The sequence below is a fragment of the Pristiophorus japonicus genome, chromosome 20, assembly GCF_044704955.1.
Source record: "Pristiophorus japonicus isolate sPriJap1 chromosome 20, sPriJap1.hap1, whole genome shotgun sequence".
Classification (NCBI taxonomy): domain Eukaryota; kingdom Metazoa; phylum Chordata; class Chondrichthyes; family Pristiophoridae; genus Pristiophorus; species Pristiophorus japonicus.
The window spans coordinates 66,499,541-66,523,282 of record NC_091996.1 but is presented as its reverse complement, the minus strand read 5'-3'; the positions used below and the strand labels follow the sequence as shown (position 1 = coordinate 66,523,282).

The 23,742-nt window shown below is 48.8% G+C and overlaps 1 protein-coding gene across 1 annotated transcript in view; it reads left to right on the top strand.

The window, feature by feature from the left end:
• Positions 1-23,742, top strand: part of LOC139232755 (cholesterol 7-desaturase nvd) — a 113,871-nt gene that overhangs the window by 74,246 nt on the left and 15,883 nt on the right. The window contains exons 2-5 of the mRNA XM_070863258.1: positions 11,463-11,651; positions 12,097-12,275; positions 14,651-14,776; positions 18,745-18,864. Coding sequence (XP_070719359.1) covers positions 11,463-11,651; positions 12,097-12,275; positions 14,651-14,776; positions 18,745-18,864 — 614 coding nt within the window. The remainder of the gene's footprint in view (positions 1-11,462; positions 11,652-12,096; positions 12,276-14,650; positions 14,777-18,744; positions 18,865-23,742) is intronic.

The following is a 23,742-nucleotide window of genomic DNA, read 5'->3' as shown; positions in this document are numbered from 1 at the left end:
TCCCACACCAACCCCTCCCCCTCCCACACCAACCCCTCCCCCTCCCACACCAACCCCTCCCCCTCCCACACCAACCCCTCCCCCTCCCACACAACCCCTCCCCCTCCCACACCAACCCCTCCCCCTCCCACACAACCCCTCCCCCTCCCACATCAACCCCTCCCCCTCCCACACAACCCCTCCCCCTCCCACACCAACCCCTCCCCCTCCCACACAACCCCTCCCCCTCCCACACCAACCCCTCCCCCTCCCACACAACCCCTCCCACACAACCCCTCCCCCTCCCACACCAACCTCTCCCCCTTCCTCTTCCTGCACCCCCCCCCTTCCCTCCCCTCCCCTTCCCACCCCTTCCCTCCCCATCACTAAAGCAGATTACCTGGCCATTATCACATTGCTGTTTGTTGGACCTCACTGTGCACAAATTGCCTGCCGCTTTTATTCGATTACAGCAAGTAACTGCACTTCACAGGTACTTCATTGGCTGTAAAGCGTTTTGGGACATTCTGAGGTTGTGAAAGATGCCCGAAAGTCTTTCACAGCCTCAGTCGATGCCAGGAATTAACTTCAGTCGGGCAGTAAGGAACGTGAGAAACCAGTTTGGTGTGTCACGGGCCTTCCCTGACCTTGAGTAACCTTGGGGAAAAGCAGAACTTAACTGTAAAGTCCTTACACTACAGTATGAAACCACACGAGGCACATTCTGGGGACGAGGTCACTCTGTGACCTGCTCTCTTTATTTACAGGACTCCAGAAGTGATGACCCTGCATGGGACCTCCCTTTTTATACCTGTGTGATCAGGTAAGGAGTGTCTCCCACAAGTTCACACCTTGTGGTCAATGTGTGCATCTAGGTTGAGTGTATACAGTAATACAGTGGTGTTACATTGTGGTTACATACATGATATCACCTTCCCCCCCCGCCCCAAAATCTTATTGGGATCATAGGTTTAGTCTTTCAGGTGGTCTACGCTCCCTCGTGGAGTGCCGCAGTTGGGGCTCTGGTTGTTGGACACTGATGTGAGTGTCTGTCACCTGTGGTGATTCTGGCCTGTCCGGGCTGACCGCAGGGACTGTGCATTCTTCTGATTGCTCTTGTTGCTCGTTCACTGGCGGTGTGGTGAGCTCCATCTCATGGTCTTCTTCAGGTTCCTCCGTGTCGGTGCTGAACCTTTTTTTTTACTTGGTCCAGATGCTTACGGCATATCTGACCATTGTTGAGTTTTACCACGATGACCCTATTCCCCTCTTTGTCAATTACCGTGCCCTCAAGTCATTTGGGCCCCATGGCGTGATTGAGGACGAATACAGGGTCATTTATTTCTATACATCTCCCCCTCGCATTACGGTCATGGTACTCGTTTTGTGACTTGCACTTGCCCTCAACTATGTCGGTCAGGACTGGGTGAATGAGGGACAACCTAGTTTTGAGTGTCTATTTCATTAGTAGCTCTGCGGGCGGGACCCCCGTGAGCGAGTGTGGTTGGGATCTATAGGCCAGCAGGAGACGCGACAGGTGGCATTGTAGGGAGGGTCCTTGAATTCTGCGGATCCCTTGCTTAATGATTTGGACCGCACGTTCCGCCTGGCCATTAGAGGCCGGCTTGAATGACGTGGTTGATGCCATTGCCTGACATAAACTCTCAGAATTCGTAGCTAGTGAAACATGGGCTGTTATCACTAACCAGTATGTCCGGCAAACCATGGGTTGCAAAGATCACACGTAGGCTTTCCACGGTGGTATATGACGTGCATTAATTCAGAATGATGCACTCGATTCATTTCGAGTACGCATCTACCACAATCAGGAACATCTTACCCATGAACAGGCCCGCGTAGTCAACATGAATGCGTGACCATGGCCCGGTGGGCCGGGGCCTCCCTGGGGGCATTGCCCACCTGCGAACACAATGTTCCAGGTCTGAATCAATTCCAGGCCACCAAACGTGTGACCGGGCAATGACCTTCATCAGCACCACGCCTGGGTGCTCGCTGTGGAGTTCACTGATGAATGCCTCCCTGCCCTTCTGGGGCATAACTACCCGCTGCCCCATAGTAGGCAGTCAGCTTGGATGGAGAGCTCATCCATCCGTCTGTGGAATGGTCTGACCTCCTCAGGGAATGCTCCGTGTGCGGGCGCCCAATCCCCAGTCAGGACACATTTCTTAATCAGGGATAGGAGGGGATCTCTGTTTGTCCAGATTTTGATCTGGTAGGCTGTGATGGGGGAGCCTCCGCTGTCAAAGACATTGACAGCCATGACCATCTCGGCGCTTTGCTCTGCTGCCCCCTCAGTGGTGGCCAGTGGAAGCCTGCTGAGCGCGTCAGCGCAATTTTCAGTGCTGGGCCGGTGTCGGATGGAGTAGTCATAAGCAGCCAGCGTGAGAGCCCATCGCTGTATGCAAGCTGATGCGTTGGCATTGATAGCCTTGCTGTCTGACAACAGGGATGTTAATGGCTTGTGGTCCGTCTCTAATTCAAACTTCCTACCAAAGAAGTACTGATGCATTTTCTTTACACCATAGACACATGCAAGCACTTCCTTCTCGACCATCCCATATCCCCGCTCTGTTTGAGAGAGCAACCTGGAGGCATAAGCCACAGGTTGTAGTTGACCCTCAGCATTGCCCTGCTGCAACACGCACCCAACCCCATAGGACGATGCATCACATGTCAGAACCAATTTTTTACAAGGGTCGTACAGGGTCAACAACTTGTTTGAACAAAGTAGGTTTCGCACGCGATCAAAAGCCCGTTCCTGACAGTCCCCCCAAAACCAATCGCAACCCTTACACAGGAGCACGTGTAGCGGCTCCAACAACATGCTCAAGTTCGGCAGAAAGTTCCTAAAATAGTTCAACAGTCCTAGGAATGAACGCAACTCTAATGTGTTGCAGGGCCTGGGTGCTCGTCGAATCGCCTCTGTTTTGGATTCAGTGGGCCGAATCCCATCTGCAGCAACCCTCCTGCCCAGAAACTCAACCTCAGGAACTAAGAACACACATTTAGACTTCTTCAGTCGCAGGTCTATCCGGTCCAGTCGGTGTAGCACCTCCTCCAGGTTGTGGAGGTGTTCCTCGGTGTCTCGACCCGTAATGAGGATGTCGTCCTGGAATACGATCGTTCCAGGAATGGATTTAAGCAGGCTTTCCATGTTTCGTTGAAAAATCGCGGCCGCTGATCGAATGCCAAACGGGCACCTGTTATAAACGAACAGTCCCTTGTGTGTGGTGATGGTGGTCAGTAGTTTAGATTCGTCGGCCAGTTCCTGGGTCATATAGGCTGAAGTGAGGTCCAACTTGGTGAACAGCTTGTCGCCTGCCAGCGTGGCGAAGAGATCCTCCACTCTCGGGAGCGGGTATTGATCTTGTAGGCAAACCCAATCGATGGTGGCCTTGTCGTCGCCACAGATCCTGACAAAGCCATCCTCTTTTAGGACGGGAACAATGGGGCTTGCCCAGTCGCTGAATTCAACAGGCAAGATAATGCCCTCTCTCAACAGCTGATCCAATTCGCTCTCGATCTATTCCCGCATCACATATGGCACCGCCCTGTCTTTGTGGTGCACTGGCCTGGCGTCCGGGATGATGTGCATCACTATCTTAGTGCCTTTGAAAGTTCCGACGCCAGGTTGGAATAGTGAATCGAATTGTTGTAGGACTTGTGAGCACGAACTTCGCTCCACAGATGACATTGCGTGAACATCCCCCCATTTCCAGTTCATCTCGGCTAACCAGCTCCTCCCCAACAGTGCGGGACCACTGCCCGGGACAATCCAGAGCGGCAGCCGATTCACTAACCCATTGTGTGTGACAGCCAACATTGCACTGCCTAGCACCGGAATGATTTCTTTAGTGTAAGTCCATAATTGTGTCTCGATATGTGCTAATTTGGGTCTACTGGCTTTAAATGGCCATAGCTTCTCAAATTGCTGAACTCCCATGAGTGACTGGTTGGCCCCAGTGTCCAGCTCCATGCATACAGGGATACTGTTTAATAAAACCCTCATCATCATTGGTGGCGTTCTGGTGTATGAACTGTGAGTATTCGCCACATGGACCCGCTGAACCTCGGCGTCCATCGATTTGCCCCAAAAATCATCCTGCCTCCAAGAACCCCCTTCTGGTCCATCCGCCTCATATATTAGTCTGGTTGCAGACTTCCTGCACATTCGAGCTAAATAGCCACTGAGATTGCACTTCCTGCAGACAAACTGTTGAAATCTGCAAGATCTGGCTGAGTGTTTTCCCCCACACCTCCAGCATGAGTTAAAGTTTCCATTATTGGGAACAAAGGGACTATGGCCAGACATTCCGCGCTGACTGTCCCTTTGACTACACTTAAGTACCGTATAAGTGGGTGTCAATGGCTCCATCCCGGGCCGCATTGTCCATTGTGATGGTGTGAATGTCCGTTCAGCCTGCCATTGCCTCTGTTGAAGTCTTGCTCTGGGGTCTATTGCTGCCTGGTAAATGTCGGACTGCCCCTTCCTGCCTGCGGGGCTCTGAGTCGCATTGATGATGTTGACTCCCTGATTCATCGCCGCGTTAGAGGCAGAATTGCGTGGGTATATTATTTCCGTCTCTTCCTCCCCCGCCATGAAAGTTTGAGCTATCAACGCCGCCGCTTCCAAGGTCAAATCCTTGGTCTCAATTAATTTGCGGAAGATTCCCGCATGACCGATGCCCTCGATAAAGAAGCCCCTTAGCGTCTCCCCCCTGCAGGTGTCTGTGAACTTACAGAGGCTGGCCAAACACCGGAGGTCCGCTATGAGGTGCTCCCCGATCAATTTGGTAAGTTCTTCAAAGGTTTTGTCCGCCGGCTTTTCAGGTGCTAGTAGATCCTTCATGAGCGCGTAAGTCTTTGGTCCACAACTGGTCAAAAGCTGAGCCCTTCGCTTGTCAGCTGCTGCATCCCCCAGCCATTCTTTCATAACAAAGCTTTGCTGAAGCCTCTCGACAAAATCGTCCCAGTCTTCCCCAACACAGTACCGTTCCTCTGTGCTACCAGTGGTCATTCTCGTGGGCCATGAATTCCCGTATCTTGTCGCCAATGTAAAGTCCTTACTCTACAGCATGAAACCGCATGAGGCACATGCTGGGGACAAGGTCATTCTGTGGCCTGCTCTCTTTATTTACAGGACTCCAAAGACGATGACCCTGCATTGGACCTCCCTTTTTATACCTGTGTGATCAGGTAAGGAGTGTCCCCACAAGTTCACCCCTTATGGTCAAGGTGTGCATCTAGGTTGAGTGTATACAGTAATACAGTGATGTTACATTGTGGTTACATACATGACATTAACCCCCTAACTGCAGAAGGTCAGCCAATGGCAATCTAAACATTCACTCTGCCTCCTTCAACTCTGAGCATTCCACACTCCGAAAATAGGGCTAAATATCGTGGCTACTGGAAACCTTAAAAAACCCCAAAAATACCGAAATACTCAGCAGGTCAGGCAACTTCTGTGGAGAGAGAAACTGAGTTAATGATCTTCGATCAGATCTGAAAGAAGTTAAAGATTGAACAATGTTAGGGAAAGTACAGAGGCAGGGAAAGGGGGGGGAGGGGAGGAAAGAACAAAAGGGAAGGTCTGTGATAGGGTGGAAGGCAGGAGAGGTTAAATGACAAATGGAATGTTGGTCCAGTAAAATGGGACCAATGATTATGACGTGAAATTGTTGAAATCAGTGTTGAACCCGGAAGACGGTAAAGTGCCAAGCTGAGGAGCTGTTTCTCGAGCTCCCGTTGAGCTTCATTAGAACAGTGTGGGAGGCCGAGGTCAGAGTGGGAGTGGAGTAGAGAATTACAGTGACAGGCGACCGGAAACTCAGGGTCACACTTACGGACTGAACGTGGGTGTTCAGCAAAGCGGTCACCCAATCTGCTTTTGGTCTCCCCAATGTAGAGGAGACCACAGCGTAAGCAGCGAATACAGTTTACTGAATGAAGTAAAGTAAATCGCTGTTTCACCTGGAAGGAGTGTTTGGGGCCCTGGACAATGGGAAGGGAGGAGGTAAAAAGGCTGGTGTTGCATCTCCTGCCCTTGCACGGGAAGGTGCCATGGGAAGGGGAGGGGTGTTGGGGGTGATTGAGGAATGGACCAGGGTGTGGCAGAGAGAGCGATCCCTTCGGAATGCCGAGAGGGGCGGGGAGGGGAAGATGTGTTTAGCGGTGGGATCGCAGTGGAGGTGGTGGAAATAGTGGAGGATGATCCGTAGAATGTGACGGCTGGTAGGGTGGATGGTGTGTACATTCTCCTGTGAGGACTCTATTCTGTTTCACAGTTTCTCCGTCTGTTCTGACAATGCCACATTCCATACTAGTGCTTTCAATATGTCTCAACCCAGGATCTTCCTCCAACGTGGTTGACAGGGCCCTCGACCGTGCCTATCTCATTTCCTGCACTTCTGCTCTCACTCCTTCCCGTCCCTCCCAGAATCCTGGTCCTGGGCCAGTTTGCAGCTTGACTTGAGCTGTTCAAAGTTTTCAAGGTGCTGGACTGGCATCATGCCCATCGCAAGCAGTAACTCCTAACGAGGGCAATTAGTCGGCACGCTGCTGTTCATATTGGGCTCAGTGCCACCTCGCTCACTCGTGATGAAGGTGATTGAGGAGAACCATTTTTACACAGCGAGTTATGATGATCTGGAATGCGCTGCCTGAAAGGGCGGTGGAAGCAGGTTCGATAGTACCTTTCGAAAGGGAATTGGATAAATACGTGACAAGGAAACATTTGCAGGACTATGGGGAAATAGCAGGGGAGTAGAACTTATTGGTAGCTCTTTCAAAGAGCCGGCACAGGCAAGATGGGCTGAATGGCCTCCTTTTGTGCTGTATCATTTTATGATTCTATGACTAAGAAAATGTGCACAACAAGGTCTCACATAGGCCTATGAGGTGAGTGACCAGTGAATCTGTTTTGAGGGCTAAGTATTGCCCAGGACACTGGGGGAACGCCATAACCTATTTGCAGAGTGCTGTGGGATTTTACATCCAACTGGACGAGCAGGCTTGCCTTTGCATTTATGAATGAAGGCAGCTCGGCCAATCAGGTGTGTGTATTTATAACCCAAGCGTTTTGGCTGTCGGGTTTTGGGACAGGTAGAGATTAACTAACGTTATCTGCACGAACGCCTAACTGTTTAACAACAACAACAACAACTTGTAGCTATACAGCACCTTTAACATAGTGAAATGTCCCAAGGCGCTTTACAGGAGGATTATAAGATTAAAAATTTGACACCTGAGCCACATAAGGAGAAATTAGGGCAGGTAGCTTAATCAAAGAGGTAGGTTTTAAGAAGCGCCTTGAAGGAGGAAAGAGAGACAGAGAGGTGGAGAGGTTTAGGGAGGGAATTCCAGAGCTTGGGGCCTCGGCAACAGAAGTCACAGCCACCTATGGTTGAGCGATTAGAATCAGGGATACTCAAGAGGGCAGAATTAGAGGAGCACAGACATCTTGGGGGGTTGTGGGGCTGGAGGAGATAAGAGATAGGGAGGGATGAGGCCATGGAGGGATTTAAAAACAAGGATGAGAATTTTGAAATCGAGGCGTTGCTTAATTGGGGGCCAATGTAGGTCAGCGAGCACAGGGGTGATGGGTGAGCGGGACTTGGTGTGAGTTAGGACATGGGCAGCCGAGATTTGGATCACCTCCAGTTTACATAGGGTAGAATATGGGAGGCCAGCCAGGAATGCATTGGAGTAGTCAAATCTAGTGGCATGGATGAAGGCTTCAGCAGCAGATGAGCTGAGGCAGGGGCGGAGACGGGTGATGTTACGGAGGCGGAAATTGGCGGTCTTAGTTATGCTGCTGATAAGTGGTCGAAAGGTCATTTCAGGGTCAAATATAACACCGAGGGTGCGAACAATGTAGTTCAGCCTCAGACAGAAGTTGAGGAGAGAGATGGCATCAGTAGCCAGGGAACAGAGTTTGTGGCGTTCGTGTATTTGTGTCAAGCGCACCACTCGTCATGCAGCCTAGGGTCCCCTTGTAACCCAACGCTGCCTCTACCCCACCCCACACCTTTCCTCCCTCCTTGTAGCCCAACACTGCCTCTCCCCCCACTCCACATCTTTCCCCCCTCCTTGTAGCCCAACACTGCCTCTAAGCCCGCCCCCACCCCCACTTGTAGCTCAACACTGTCTCTCTCCCCCGCCCCCACCACTTGTAGCCCTTAGCTGATCTGCTCCTCCGCACATCTCTGGGCCTCAGTATCAGTTTGCCTGCTCTGGGATGTTGTTGAAGGCTGGGCGGTGGATGCTGAGGGGGTAATCAGACTGTGGCGCTGACCAAAACTTACTGAGAAGTCCCAATTAAAAATATATACCTTTACTTTGGGGAAAAGTGTCAGTGGAGGGAACGGTGGGTATAGTCATTCCTGTACCAGAGCTCTCCCTGGTGGTGGATGCCATCTGGTGACCCTGCTCTCCAAAACCCCAGGCATCTAGTGGTGTGGAGGTGATGGGGCTATGCCTCCAGCCCCTCGACTGATAATCAGCGGAGACGGCACTGAGATGGGGTACAATTCTGAATCTAGCTCTTGGGGTGCGTGGGTGGGAATGAGGCGCAGTTACGGGTGAAGTTGGATTGTTGGCCCCACTTTGTGTTTCAGTTGCTGTAGGTGTTGCCCCGATGCTGGGACCGTTGATAAGAACATAAGAATTAGGAGCAGGAGTAGGCCATTTGGCCCCTTGAGCCTGCTCCGCCATTTAATAAGATCATGGCTGATCTGATCATGGACTTAGCTCCACTTCCCTGTCCACTCCCCATAACCCTTTATTCCCTTAACACTCAAAAATGTATCTCTCTCTGCCTTAAATATATTCAATGACCCAGCATCCACAGCTCTCTGGGGCAGAGAATTCCACAGATTTACAACTCTCAGAGAAGAAATTCCTCCTCTTCTCAGTTTTAAATGGGCGACCCCCTTATTCTGAGACTATGTCCCCTAGTTTTAGTTTCCCCTATAAATGGAAATATCCTCTCTGCATCCACCTTGTCGAACACCCTCATTATCTTATATGTTTCGATAAGATCACCTGTCAGTCTTCTGAACTCCAATGAATATAGGCCCAACCTACTCAATATAGGCCCAACCTATTTTCATAAGTCAATCCCCTCATCTCCGGAATCAACCTAGTGAACCTTCTCTGAACAGCCTCCAATGCAAGTATATCCTTCCTTAAATACGGAGACCAAAACTATACGCAGTACTGCAGGTATGGCCTCAACAATACCCTGTACAGTTGTAGCAGGACTTCTCTGCTTTTATTCTCCATCCCCCTTGCAATAAAGGCCAACATTCCATTTGCCTTTCTGATTACTTGCTGTACCTGCATACTAATCTTTAGTGTTTCATGCAAACGACCCCCAGGTCCCTCCGTACTGCAGCACTTTGCAATTTTTCTCCATTTAAATTATAATTTGCTTTTCTATTTTTTCTGCCAAAGTGGATAACCTCACATTTTCCCATATTATACTCCTTCTGCCCGCTCACTTAGCCTGTCTATATCCCTTTGCAGATTTCTCGTGTTCTCCTCACAATTTGCTTTCCCACCCATCTTTGCATCATCAGCAAACTTGACTACATTACACTCGGTCCCTTCATCCAAGTCATTAATATAGATTGTAAATAGTTGAGGACCCAGCACCGATCCCTGCGTCACCCCACTAGTCACTGTTTGCCAACGGGAAAATGACCTATTTATCCTGACTCTCTGTTTTCTGTTAGTTAGCCAATCCTCTATCCATGCTAATATATTACCCCCAACTCTGTGAACTTTTATCTTGTGCGGTGGCTTTTTATGTGGCACCTTATCGAATGCCTTCTGGAAATCCAAATACACCACATCCACTGGTTCCCCCTTATCCACCCTGCTCGTTAAATCCTCAAAGAACTCCAGCAAATTTTTGAAACATGATTTCCTTTTCATAAAACCATGCTGACTCTGCTTGATTGAATTATGCTTTTCCAAATGTCCTGCTACTGCTTCCTTAATAATGGACTCCAACATTTACCCAACGACAGACGTTAGCCTAACTGATCTATAGTTTCCTGCTTTCTGTCTCCCTCTTTTTTTAAATAGGGGCGTTACATTTGCGGTTTTCCATTCTGTTGAGGCCTCCCCAGAATCCAAGGAATTTTGGTAGATTACAACCAATGCATCCATTATCTCTGCAGCCACTTCTTTTTAAGACCCTAGGATGCAGGCCATCAGGTCCAGGGGACTTGTCCGCCTTTAGTCTCATTATTTTACCGAGTACTACTTCATTAGTGATAGTGATTGTATTAAGTTCCTCCCTCCCTAGAGCCCCTTGATTATCCACTATTGGGATGTTTTTAGTGTTTTCTATCATGAAGACCGACACAAAATATTTGTTCTAAGTCTCTGCCATTTCCCTGTTCTCCATTATTAATTCCCCAGTCTCATCCGCTAGGGGACCAACATTTACTTTAGCCATTCATTTCCTTTTTATGTACCTGTAGAAACTCTTACTATCTGTTTTTATATTTTGTGCTAGTTTGGTTTCATAATCTATTTTTCCTCTCTTTATTATTCTTTTAGTCGTTCTTTGCTGGCTTTTAAAAGTTTCCCAATCCATTGGCCTCCCACTAGTCTTGGCCACTTTGTATGCCCTTGTTTTCAATTTGATACCATCCTTTATTTCCTCAGTTAGATACAGAGTAAAGCTCTCTCTACACTGTCCCATCAAACACTCCCAGGGTAGGTATAGCACAGGGTTAGATACAGAGTAAAGCTCCCTCTACACTGTCCCATCAAACACTCCCAGGGTAGGTATAGCACAGGGTTAGATACAGAGTAAAGCTCTCTCTACACTGTCCCATCAAACACTCCCAGGGCAGGTACAGCACGGGTTAGATACAGAGTAAAGCTCCCTCTACACTGTCCCATCAAACACTCCCAGGGTAGGTATAGCACAGGGTTAGATACAGAGTAAAGCTCCCTCTACACTGTCCCTTCAAACACTCCCAGGGCAGGTATAGCACAGGTTAGATACAGAATAAAGCTCCCTCTACACTGCCCCATCAAATGATTGGGTGTCCCAATTTCACTCCATGTTAGTAGTTAGATTAATCCGTGGATTAGTTAGTTGCGACTCTCTGGATCACACTGTGAAGTGCAAGTGTGCCACACGTACTATTTACATGTTCATTCAAAGCAGAACCGTTCTCGTATCCGGTGTTCTTTGGTGGCACTGGGTATGACCCTGCTCATGAAGCGGGTGAAGTCAGGGTCCGGTGGTAGCCATATACTGGGAGTGGGGACAGCTGTGGGAATACTTCCATGTGTCTGTACCTTCTGTGATGGTGCTTAGAGATGATTAGTTGTGTTTGACTTCACTTCACCCTCTCTGTGAAGTTTCTCTCCGGTTTCGGCCAGTGCTGACTAGCTGTGTTTGGCGTTTGTGCTGATGACTTGCTGTCCTTTTGCAGGTGAGCAGGTGGCTGTGTATCGTGGCCAGGATGGACAGACCTATGCTGTTGATGCTTATTGTCCTCACCTGGGCGCTAACCTGGCTGTGGGAGGCCGAGTGATGGGGAACTGTATCGAATGCCCGTTCCACGGCTGGCAGTTCCGTGGTGAGGACGGCAAATGCACAAAGATTCCGTATGCTGAAAAAGGTACGGGCAGCGGGGGGGCGGGGGAGTGGAGTATGAGCTGGTGTATGGTCTGTCTGGGAGGCTCTGTGTAACACTGTGGGAAATCTATTGGAGAAAGCCGGAGAAATTGGACTGTGGTACAAAAGTGGGTGGAAGTGATATCTGCATTGAACAGAATTGGGGGAAGACCAACTGTGGGGAATGGAGATGTGATGTGTGGATGGCTATCTATGACTTGAGAGAACTCGGGATGGGATGGTATTTGGGGGAAGGGTCTGTGTAATGCAGCTGGGAATGGGATACTGTTTGGGGAGGGTCCGCATGTAATGGGGATCATGGGATAGTGTTTGGGGAGGGACTGTATGTGATGGGGTTGCTGGAGGTCCAGTGTTTGGGCGCTATGTAGATCTCACCGTGGTGATGGTGGTGGAATTGGGCTGACCGAGTTGTCCCGAATTCTCTCCAGTGCCAGATTTTGTGAAGATTAAAACCTGGCCATCGTGCGAGCTGAACGGTGCAGTGTTTGTGTGGTACCACTGTGACGGCATCGATCCCAGCTGGAGCATTCCGGAACAGGACGAGATCCAGTCCGGAGAGTGGGTGTACCGCGGGAGGACGGAGCATTATATCAACTCTCACATCCAGGTAGGACCAGGGGCTGCACGCGGGACTGACAACACCAGCATGCAGGGCTGAAGTGTTTGGGCACCCGACCATTGTGCGAGGGGGAAGGCGAGAGGAGATTGGAGTTGCATTAACTGTGTGCTATTTTCAGTCTGGCACTAATACCGGAGCTGAGTATCAGCAGCACTGATATACTCGATGGCCGCTGTTTCTCGAAGGATTGTTTCCTTGTGTTTACTTAACAATACTGGACTTGATTCAAATCCAGTTGGGAAGATGGAAGTTTGTAGGAACAGCAAAAAGTAGTTTGGCATAACAAGCCCGTCCCTTTTGGTAACCTTGTCTTCTCACTGTATCACTCCATCCCTTCTTGCTCCAAGAACACGTCCAACTGTCTCTTGCCCACCTTTACAGTTCAGTCCGCTTCAGCATCTTAGAGCTATCGAAGTTTACAGTACAGAAGGAGGTCATTGGACCATTATATCTGTGCCAGCTCTTTGCTGGAGCAATCCAGAACCCATCAAAGGCAGTCCCTCGAGTCGAGGATGACTTGCTTCCACGCCAAAAAGTTCACAGGTGTTTCAATGAAGGACCTGACATTCCAGGTCCCGAACTACATGTCGAAGGGTGGAAGATGCCTGTGCATGGATTTTTTAACATGTGGTGGCCGTTACACACCAGCCACCACACGGGCTTGACAGAGCTAGGTCTTGGTCCAGTGGCAAGAGTTAACCAAGCTGATTGGAGACCAGCTCTGCTGCATGGACCTAGTGCGCACACATATCGCAGTGTGGGCTGGCCCGTGCTGCCCCTGGGCCCTCGCCTCTTCTGGGCCCCAAAGTCACGCCTCTCCTTGGCCCCGATCACATCCCTCTACAGTCTCTCGCCGCTCCTTCGCCCTGAAGCATCATCATCATCATAGGCAGTCCCTCGGAATCGAGGAAGACTTGCCTCCACTCTTAAAATGAGTCCTTAGGTGGCTGAACAGTCCAATACAAGAGCCACAGTCCCTGTCACAGGTGGGACAGATAGTCGTTGAGAGTAAGGGAGGGTGGGACAGGTTTGCCGCACACACTTTCTGCTGCCTGCGCTTGATTTCTGCATGCTCTCGGTGATGAGACTCGAGGTGCTTAGTGCCCTCCCGGATGCACTTCCTCCACTTAGGGCGATCTTTGGCCAGGGACTCCCAGGTGTCAGTGGGGATGTTGCACTTTTTCAGGGAAGCTGTGAGGATGTCCCTATAATGTTTCCTCTGCCTACCTTTGACTCGTTTGCCGTGAAGGAGTTCCGAGTAGAACGCTTGCTTTGGGAGTCTCGTGTCAGGCATGCGAACGATGTGGTCTGCCCAGCGGAGTTGATGAAGTGTGGTCAGTACTTCAATGCTGGGGATGTTGGCCTGGTCGAGGACGCTAATGTTGGTGCATCTGTCCTCCCAGGGGATTTGTAGGATCTTGCGGAGGGATCACTGGTGGTATTTCTCCGGCGACTTGAGGTGTCTACTGTACATGGTCCATGTCTCTGAGCCATACAGGAGGGCGGGTATTACTACAGCCCTGTAGACCATGAGCTTGGTGGCAGATTTGAGGGCCTGGTCTTCAAACACTCTTTTCCTCAGGTGGCCGAAGGCTGCACTGACGCACTGGAGACGGTGTTGAATCTCGTCATCAATGTCTGCTGTTGTTGATAAGAGGCTCCCGAGGTATGGGAAATGGTCCACATTGTCCATGGCCGCGCCATGGATCTTGATGACTGGGGGGGCAGTGCTGTGCGGCCAGGACAGGATGGTGGAGGACCTTTGTCTTACGGATGTTTAGCGTAAGGCCCATGCTTTTGTACGCCTCAGTAAATACGTCGATTATGTCCAGGAGTTCAGTCTCTGTGTGCACAGACGCAGCGTTGTCCGCGTACTGTAGCTCGATGACAGAGGTTGGGGTGGTCTTGGACCTGGCCTGGAGACGGCGAAGGTTGAACAGATTCCCAATGGATCTGTAGCTTAGTTCCACTCCAACTTTTTGAACCACTGCCGTGAACCACTGCCCTGCTCGCTGCCCACATTCCTGTATCTTCCTCTGCTTCAAATTTAATCCACTTTTCCCTTTTAAAGATGCAGTGGTTTCTGCATCTCCCTCTGGCAAAGCATTTGCTGCTCCAACAGCACTCTGCAAAAAGATCCTTCTCCTAATCTCCATGTCATTCTCGGTGCCTGAGAAGGTGGGTAAGCAGATCAGCTCGACCTAAATGCTTGTGTGAGATGTGGTACGTTTGGAAGGGTTGAGGGTGAGCGGCCTGCGGTCCCCAGGAGTAGCTGCTGCTGTCTGCAGTATAACTCTGCTCTGCCGGGAGATTGTGACTGTCTCCATCGATTGACAGCCGTTGTCGCTGTGTTTGTATAACAGGAGATCCCGGAGAATGCGGCCGACATCGCTCACCTGTCCCACCTTCACACTCCGAGCATCCTGAGCGGGGCAGATCTCCGATACACCAGCGCCAGACTCTGGGGCTTCGCACAGCACGATTGGAAGGTAAGGGGGATGGGCAAGTGGTTTCTGGTCCTTGAGCTTCTTACTGGAATTAGCTGAATTATCTGATGGGAATCCTGGTTACCCTTCCTCGGGATGGAGAGGGATTGCGAGCCCCAGTCTGGGATTTGTCTGGGAGGGAGAGAAGCGGGAGAAGGCTATTCAACCGTGGTGGTTTGGCGAGGGAATGGGAAGTGACCCTCTCGCTAAATGTCTCTGCTTTCACTTTGTTGGCACCGAGCTCCGTCACCTTCTGTGAAAGCAGATGCTGGAGCTGCACAACTGACCGACCATCAAATGTCGAACCTTAGACACACAGCTCTGTTGGACTTGTGTTCATAGCTGCAAAAGCCACAGTTCAGGGGCAGACCGTCACAAAGGAAGTCATGGTTGTAAGAATATCGATGTATTTTTAAATTATTTTTATTTCTTAAAAGGTTTTTGAGGATGTAACTAGCAGGGTAGATGAAGGAGAATCAGTGGATGTAGTGCATTGGATTTCCAAAAGGCATTCGATAAGGTGCCACACAAAAGTTTGTTACACAAGACAAGGGTTCAAGGGGTTGGGGGATAATATATTAGCATGGATAGAGGATTGGTTAAAGGACAGAAAACAGAGAGTAGGGTTGGCAGGCTGTAACTAGTGGGGTGCCGCAAGGATCAGTGCTGGGGCCTCAGCTACTTACAATCTATACCAATAACTTAGATGAAGGGACTGAGTGCAATGTATCCAAGTTTTCTGACAATATAAAGCTAGGTGGGAAAGTAAGCTGTGTGGCGGACACATAGAGCCTGCAAAGGGATACAGACAGGTTAAGTGAGTGGGCGGTAAGGTGGCAGATGGAGTATAATGTGGGGAAATGTGAGGTTATTCACACGGTAGGAAGAATAGAAAAGCAGATTATTTTTTAAATAGTGAGAAATTATTAAATGTTGGTATTCAAAGAGATTTAACTGTCCTTGTACAGGAAACACAGAAAGTTAGCGTGCAGGTACAGCAAGCAATTAGGAAGGCAAATGGCATGTTGGCCTTTGTTGCAACAGGGTTGGAGTAAAAGAGTAAGGAAATCTTGCTACAATTGTACAGGGCCTTGGTGAGACCACACCTGCAGTGCTGTGCACAGTTTTTGTCTCCTTATCTCAGGAAGGATATACTTACCTTGAAGGCTGTACAATGGAGGTTCACTAGATTGATTCCTGGGATGAGAGGATTGTCATATGAGGAGAGATTGAGTAGATTGGACCTATACTCTCTGGGGTTTAGAAGAATGAGAGGTGATCTCATAGAAATATATAAGATTCTGAGGGGGATTGACAGGGTAGATGCTGAGAGGTTGTTTCCCCTGGCTGGGGAGTCTAGAACCAGGGGGCATAGTCTCAGGATAAGGAGTTAGTCATTTAAGACTGAGGGTTGTGAATCTTTGGAATGCTCTGTCTCAGAGGTTGTGGATGCTCAGTTGTTGAGTATATTCAAGGCTGAGATAGATAGATTTTTGGACTCTAGGGGAATCGAGGGATATGGGGATTGATTGGGAAAGTGGAGTTGAGATTGAAGATCAGCCATGATCTTATTGAATGGTGAAGCAGGCTCAAGTGGCCGTATGACCTACTCCTGCTCCTGTTCCTTATGTTCTTATGTTCTAACAAAGACAACGGTAATGTTGACAGAATTGGTTTAAATCATGCTCTCTCAAAGCCTATCTTTTCATCACAGGAGGGGCTAGTGGAAGGGCAGGAGCCTGTTGCAATATAAAAGGCAATATGCTGCTGTAAGAGCATGCATCAAAGATTGTTTACAACTGAGCTATGGCTTGGGAAAGATAGGAAGTAACAATCTGGTGTGTTTGGCAGTCAGTTTGAATCATAGAAATTTATGGCACAGAAGGAGGCCATTCGGCCCATCTTGCCTGTCGGTTGAAAAAGAGCTATCCAGCCTAATGCCACTTTCCAGCTCTTGTAGGTTAGGGCACGTCAAGTGCACATCCAAGTACTTTTTAAATGTGCTGAGCAATTCTGCCTCTCCCACCCTTTCAGGCAGTGAGTTCCAGAGCCCCACCACCCTCTGGGTGAAAAAAAGTCTCCTCAACTCCCCTCTAAACCTTCTACTCATTACTTTAAATCGATGTCCTCCAGATTTTGACCTCTCTGCTCACGGAATTAGGTCCTTCCTATCCACTCTATCTAGATCCCTCATAATTTTATACACCTCAATTAAGTCTCCCCTCAGATTATTATGTCAGATTTGCTCCTTGGCCAGCCCTTGGCAATGGACAGACAGATTTAATTGAATGTATGTTCCTTTTGGCTGTATCCCGGCATTGCAGCAGTCGGCTGGTATTCAGGACGGAATCTTTATTTACAGCCGGTCGGTTATTCTCCAAACAGCTGGCCCTGCCCCCGATCCTTAACTTTTTATATTAAAATAAAAGTTGCATCTTATAAATTGGATCTTGGCCAGCAGCACTGCCTACCTGTGGTAAAATTATCTGAAAGCAATGATCATTCAAAACTCCAAGGGCTTCTTTACATTTTAAATCCTCGTGTTACTTTCTCCAAGTCAGTCAGGACGTTCACAAATGGTTGAATTTATGGGCAGACGTACACTGTTTTTGGCTTTTAAGTGAGGATTACAACGCGAGAGAGCATTTGCAACACGATCAAGAAAGGTTGCAAAAGTGAGAGAAATCAATGACATCAGTCATCATTATAAGCGGTCCCTCGATCAAGTATATTCAGTCTTGCGGTGATGTAAGACCCTCCTTGTTCCGCCTCCTGTTACTGGCACTGGCACTGTGGCTGATGCTGGCCAGCAGTCTTTTCCCCCTCCCTCCGTCTCCGCTTCTCACTACAGCGCACAGCTGCTAATGCCCCCTTCACCAGCCCCCGGCTGCTCCGCATTGTCTCGCTCTCCATCACTGATCAGGAGTTTTCCACAGACCCCCTAGCAAGTCTCGACGGACCCTCAGGATCTGCGGACCCCGGTTTGAGAACCACTGCATTAGAAAAAGACCTTGTGCTGCTTTCGAGACTTGGGGGTGTGAGCAGGCTTGGCGAACCCATCTTTGCGATTTCTCATTAAATCCAGTCATACACGTGTCGAACGTGAGGCTAATATGCATTACTCTGTACGGGTGTTCAAGGGTTAATGTTCTGTCAATAATAAATGAAGGGAATTATCGGACATATTACTGTCTCTAGCTTTATGAATCTGTTTAAAGGGTAAAAAACTTATCCAGCAATGCTATATCTTTATAAACACTGGTTAGGCCCCAGCTGGAGTATTGTGTTCAATTCTGGGCACCACACTTTAGGAAGGATGTCAAGGCCTTGGGCAGGGTGCGGAGGAGATTTACTGGAATGGTACCAGGGGTGAAGGACTTCAGTTATGTGAAGAGACTGGAGACGCTGGGGTTGTTCTCCTGAGAGCAGAGAAGGTTACGGGAGATTTAATATAGGTGTTCAAAATGATGAATGGTTTTGATAGAATAGATAGGGAGAAACTGTTTCCACTGGCAGGAGGGTTGGTAATCAGGGGACACAGATTTAAGATAATTGGCTAACAATCGAGGGGGATATGAAAAATGTTTTTTCACACAGCAGGTTGTGATCTGGAACATACTGATGAAAGGGTGTTGAATGCAGATTCAATAGTACCTTTCAAAAGGGAATTGGATAAATACTTGAAAAGTAGAAATTTACAGTGTTATGGGAAAGAGCAGGGGAATGGGTCTAATTGGATCGCTCTTTCAAAGAGCCAGTACAGGCACGATGGGCCGAATGGCTATCTTCTGTGCTGTATGATTCTATGAATGGGGAGGGAGGGGATTACCCAATTACTGGAGGTGTAGCGTCTGTCTGACTGCAGCGATGTGGAGTTCAGATTGATGCAGCCTGATTGAGGACAGTATGAGTGAGAGTGGGAGGGTCAATCTCAAGAAGGCTTAACTGAAGCTGCTGCTCTTTGTCTTCAGGTGGAGTGGAACCCGGAACCAGAGCCCAACAATCACTGCTCGCGGATGCTGGTCAACCACGCACTCCGCATCCTCGGCCACCATTGCTCGCTCCTGGATGTCCGTGTTGTTGCCAGGCAGGTGGGTACTGACGTGAGAAGTTGCAAATCCACAAAGACCGAGCTCTCTGAATACACCCGGGCAGGGCTGCCGCAGATCAACACACAATCCCTCGCTCGCTCCTCGCACACCATGATGCATGGAGCAGCAAATGATCACCCAGTATCATCTCTTGGGAGCATAACTGATAATTGTCAGCCATGGCTCAGTTGATAGCACTCGTGCCTCTGGGTCAGAAGGTTATGGGTTGAAGTCCCACTCTGGACTTGAGCACAAACTCCAGGCTGACACTCTGGTGCAGTACTGAGGTAGTGCTGCACTGTCAGAGGTGCCATCATTCGAATAGGGTACATTTATAAGAACATAAGAAATAGGAGCAGGAGTAGGCCATACTGCCCCTCGATCTGCTCCACCATTCAATACGATCATGGCTGATCCGATCATGGACTCGGGTCCACTTTCCTGCCCGCTCCCCCCACCCCTTATTCCCTTTTCGGTTAAGAAACTGTCTCTCTCTGTCTTAAATTTTCTTCCACAGTTCTCTGAGGCAGCGAATTCCACAGATTTACAACTCTCTGCGAAAATAAATTTCTCCTCATCTCAGTTTTAAATGGGTGGCCCCTTATTCTAAGACTATGCCCCTTAGTTCTAGTCTCCCCCATCAATGGAAACATTCTCTCTGCATCCACCTTGTCAAGCCCCCTCATAATCTTATATATGTCGATAAGATCACCTCTCAATCTTCTGAATTCCAATGAGTAGAGGCCCAATCTACTCAACCTTTCCTCATAAGCCAATCCCCTCATCTCTGGAATCCACCGAGTGAACCTTCTCTGAACTGCTTCCAAAGCAAGTATATTCTTTTGTAAATACGGAAACCAAAACTGCACGCAGCATTCCTGGTGTGGCCTCACCAATACCTTGTATCGCTGTCGCAAGACTTCCCTGCTTTTATACTCCATCCCCTTTGCAATAAAGGCCAAGATTCCATCGGCCTTCCTGATCACTTGCTGTACCTGCATACTAACCTTTTGTATTTCATGCACAAGTACCCCCAGGTCCCGCTGTACTGCAGCACTTTGCAATCTTTCTCCATTTAAATAATAACTTGCTCTTTGATTTTTTTCTGCCAAAGTGCATGAACCTCACACTTTCCAACATTGTACTCCATCTGCCAAATTTTTTGCCCACTCACGTAGTCTGTCTATGTCCTTTTGCAGATTTTTTTGTGTCCTCCTCACAAATTGCTTTTCCTCCCATCTTTGTATTGTCAGCAAACTTGGCTACATTACACTTGGTCCCTTCTTCCAAGTCGTTAATATAGATTGTAAATAATTGGGGTCCCAGCACTGATCCCTGCGGCACCCTACTAGTTACTGATTGCCAACCTGAGAATTAACCATTTATCCCAACTCACTGTTTTCTGTTCGTTAGCCAATCCTCTATCCATGCTAATATATTACCCCTAACCCCGTGAACTTTTATCTTGTGCAGTAACCTTTTATGTGGCACCTTGTCAAATGTCTTCTGGAAGTCCAAATACACCACATCCACTGGTTCCCCTTTATCCACCCTGTCCGTTACATCCTCAAAGAACTCCAGCAAATTTGTCAAACATGACTTCCCCTTCATAAATCCATGCTGACTCTGCTTGACCGAATTATGCTTTTCCAAATGTCCTGCTATTGCTTCTTTAATAATGGACTCCAACATTTTCCCAACCACAGATGTTAGGCTAACTGGCCTATAGTTTCTTGTTTTTTGTCTGATCCTTTTTTAAATAGGGGCGTTACATTTGCAGTTTTCCAATCGGCTGGGACCTCTCCAGAAACCAGGAAATTTTGGTAAATTACAACCAGTGCATCCACAGTCCCTGCCGCTACTTCTCTTAAAACCCTCGGATGCAAACCATCAGGTCCAGGGGATTTATCTGCCTTTAGTCCCATTATCTTTCTGAATACCACCTCCTTAGTGATTGTGATTGTGTTAAGTTCCTCCCCCCACCCCCTGTAGCCCTTTGACTATCCACTGTTGGAATATTGTTAATGCCCTCTACCGTAAATTCTGATACAAAATATTTGTTCAGAGTTTCTGCCATCTCCATGTTCCCCATTATTAATTCTCTGGTCTCGTCCTCTAAGGGACCAACATTTACTTTAGCCACTCTTTTCCTTTTTATATACCTATAGAAACTTTTGCTATCTGTTTTTATATTTTGTGCTAGTTTACTTTCATAGTCTATCTTCCCTTTCTTAATCATTTTTTTAGTCGTTCTTTGCTGGCTTTTAAAAGATTCCCAAAAGCTTCTGTCCTCCCACTAGTTTTGGCCACTTTGTATGCTCTTGTTTTTAATTGGGTACCGTGCTTTATTTCTTTATTTAGCCACGGATGGCTATCTTTTCTCTTGCACCCCTTCCTCCTCACTGGAATATATTTTTCTTGAGAGTTGTGAAAAATCTCCTTAAATGTACAACACTGTTCATCAACCGTCCTACACTTTAATCTATTTTCCCAGTTCACTTTAACCAACTCTGCCCTCATACCTTCATAGTCTCCTTTATTTAAACTTAGTACGCTGGTTAGAGATCCAACTTTCTCACCCTCCATCTGAATTTGAAATTCAATCATGCTATGATCACTCATTCCAAGGGAATCCTTTACTTGGAGATTGTTTATTAATGTCTCATTACACAGGACCTGATCTAAGATAGCCTGCCTAAGTGGGTTCTGTTACATACTGCTCAAGAAACCCGTCCCTTACGCACTCTATGAACTCCTCCTCTTCCTCAAGCCTACCTTGACCAATTTGGTCAAGGAATCCATTCCTTATACACGCTATGAACTCTTCCTCAGGGCTACCCTGACCAATTTGATTTGTTCAATCAATATGGAGGTTAAAATCACCCATGATTATTGCTGTTCCCCTTTTACAAGCCCCCACTATTTCCTGGTTTATGCTCCGACCAAGAGAGTTGCTACTGTTAGGGGGCCTATAGACTACGCCCACCAGCGACCTTTTCCCCCTTATTATTCCTTATCTCCACCCAAACTGTTTCAACATCCTGATCATTTGAGCCAATATCATTTCTCACTATTGCAGTGATGCCCCATCCTTTATCAACAGAGCTACCCCACCTCCTTTTCCTTTCTGTCTGTTCTTCTGGATTGTCAAATACCCCTGAATATTTAATTCCCAGTCCTGGTCACCTTGCAACCATGTCTCTATAATGGCTATCAGGTCATACCCATTTGTCTCTATTTGTGCCGTCAACTCATCTATTTTGTTACAAATGCTACGTGCATTTAGACTAAGTGCCTTTAAATTTGTTTTATTACCCTTTTTTCCTGCTTATTTCCTCTCTCCTTCAAGCTCACTTTCTTTATTTGTGCTTTCTAATTCCAGCTTTACTCCCCTCCCAACTGAATCTATTGTCACGTTCCCATCCCCCTGCCAAGCTAACTTAAACCCTCCCCAACAGCACTAGCAAACACCCCCGTGAAAATATTGGCCCCGGCTCTGTTGTGGTGCAACCCATCCGGCTTGTACAGGTCCCACCTCCCCCAGAAGTGGTCCCAATGCCTCAAGAAATTAAAGCCCTCCCTCCTGCACCAACTCTCCAGCCACGTATTCATCTGCTCTATCCTCCTATTTCTGTACTCACTAGCTTGTGGCACTGTGAATAATCCGGAGATTATTACCTTTTGAGGTCCTGCTTTTTAATCTCTCTCCGAGCTCCCTAAACTCTGCCTGCAGGACCTCATCACTCTTTCAACCTATGTCATTGGTACTGATATGGACCACGACCTCAGTCAGCATCTAAACACTTTTTGCTGTTTGTGGGCTCTTGCTGTGTGAAAATTGGCTGCCACATCTCTGACATTGACTACACTTCAAAAGTATTTAAATGGCTGTAAACCCTTTGGGATGTCCCGCTGAAGTACGAGTTTCCCAGACATCTTGCTGAAATAACCAGCAGGAAGCATTACATTTTTTTAGACGGGAAAGCCTGCAGCACAAGGCCACAGGGGGGGAGGGGTGGTAGGGGAGGTCAGTGATTGGTGGGAGGGAAGCAGGTCAGCTTGTTGGACCTGGGAAAATACTCCTGCTTCTCAATGCCTGTAAAAATGGAGGCACGCAGCCGACTTAGAGGCTTTTAACCACCATCGCACCTCCTGAGAGTGGATTGGTCACCTGCCCCTCCCCTGTCCCGCCTCCTGAGAGTGGATTGGTCACCTGCCCCTCCCCTGTCCTGCCTCCTGAGAGCGGATTGGTCACCTGCCCCTTCCTGTCCCACCACCTGAGAGCGGATTGGTCACCTGCCCCTCCCCTGTCCCACTTCCTGAGAGTGGATTGGTCACCTGCCCCTCCCCTGTCCCACCTCCTGAGAGTGGATTGGTCACCTGCCCCTCCCCTGTCCCGCCTCCTGAGAGCGGATTGGTCACCTGCCCCTTCCTGTCCCACCACCTGAGAGTGGATTGGTCACCTGCCCCTTCCCTGTCCCGCCTCCTGAGAGCGAATTGGCCACCTGCCCCTCCCCTGTCCCGCCTCCTGAGAGCGAATTGGTCACCTGCCCCTCCCCTGTCCCGCCTCCTGAGAGCGAATTGGTCACCTGCCCCTCCCCTGTCCTGCCTCCTGAGAGTGGATTGGTCATCTGCCCCTCCCCTGTCCTGCCTCCTGAGAGTGGATTGGTCACCTGCCCCTCCCCTGTCCCGCCTCCTGAGAGCGGATTGGTCACCTGCCCCTTCCTGTCCCACCACCTGAGAGTGGATTGGTCACCTGCCCCTTCCCTGTCCCGCCTCCTGAGAGCGAATTGGTCACCTGCCCCTCCCCTGTCCCACCACCTGAGAGCGAATTGGTCACCTGCCCCTCCCCTGTCCTGCCTCCTGAGAGTGGATTGG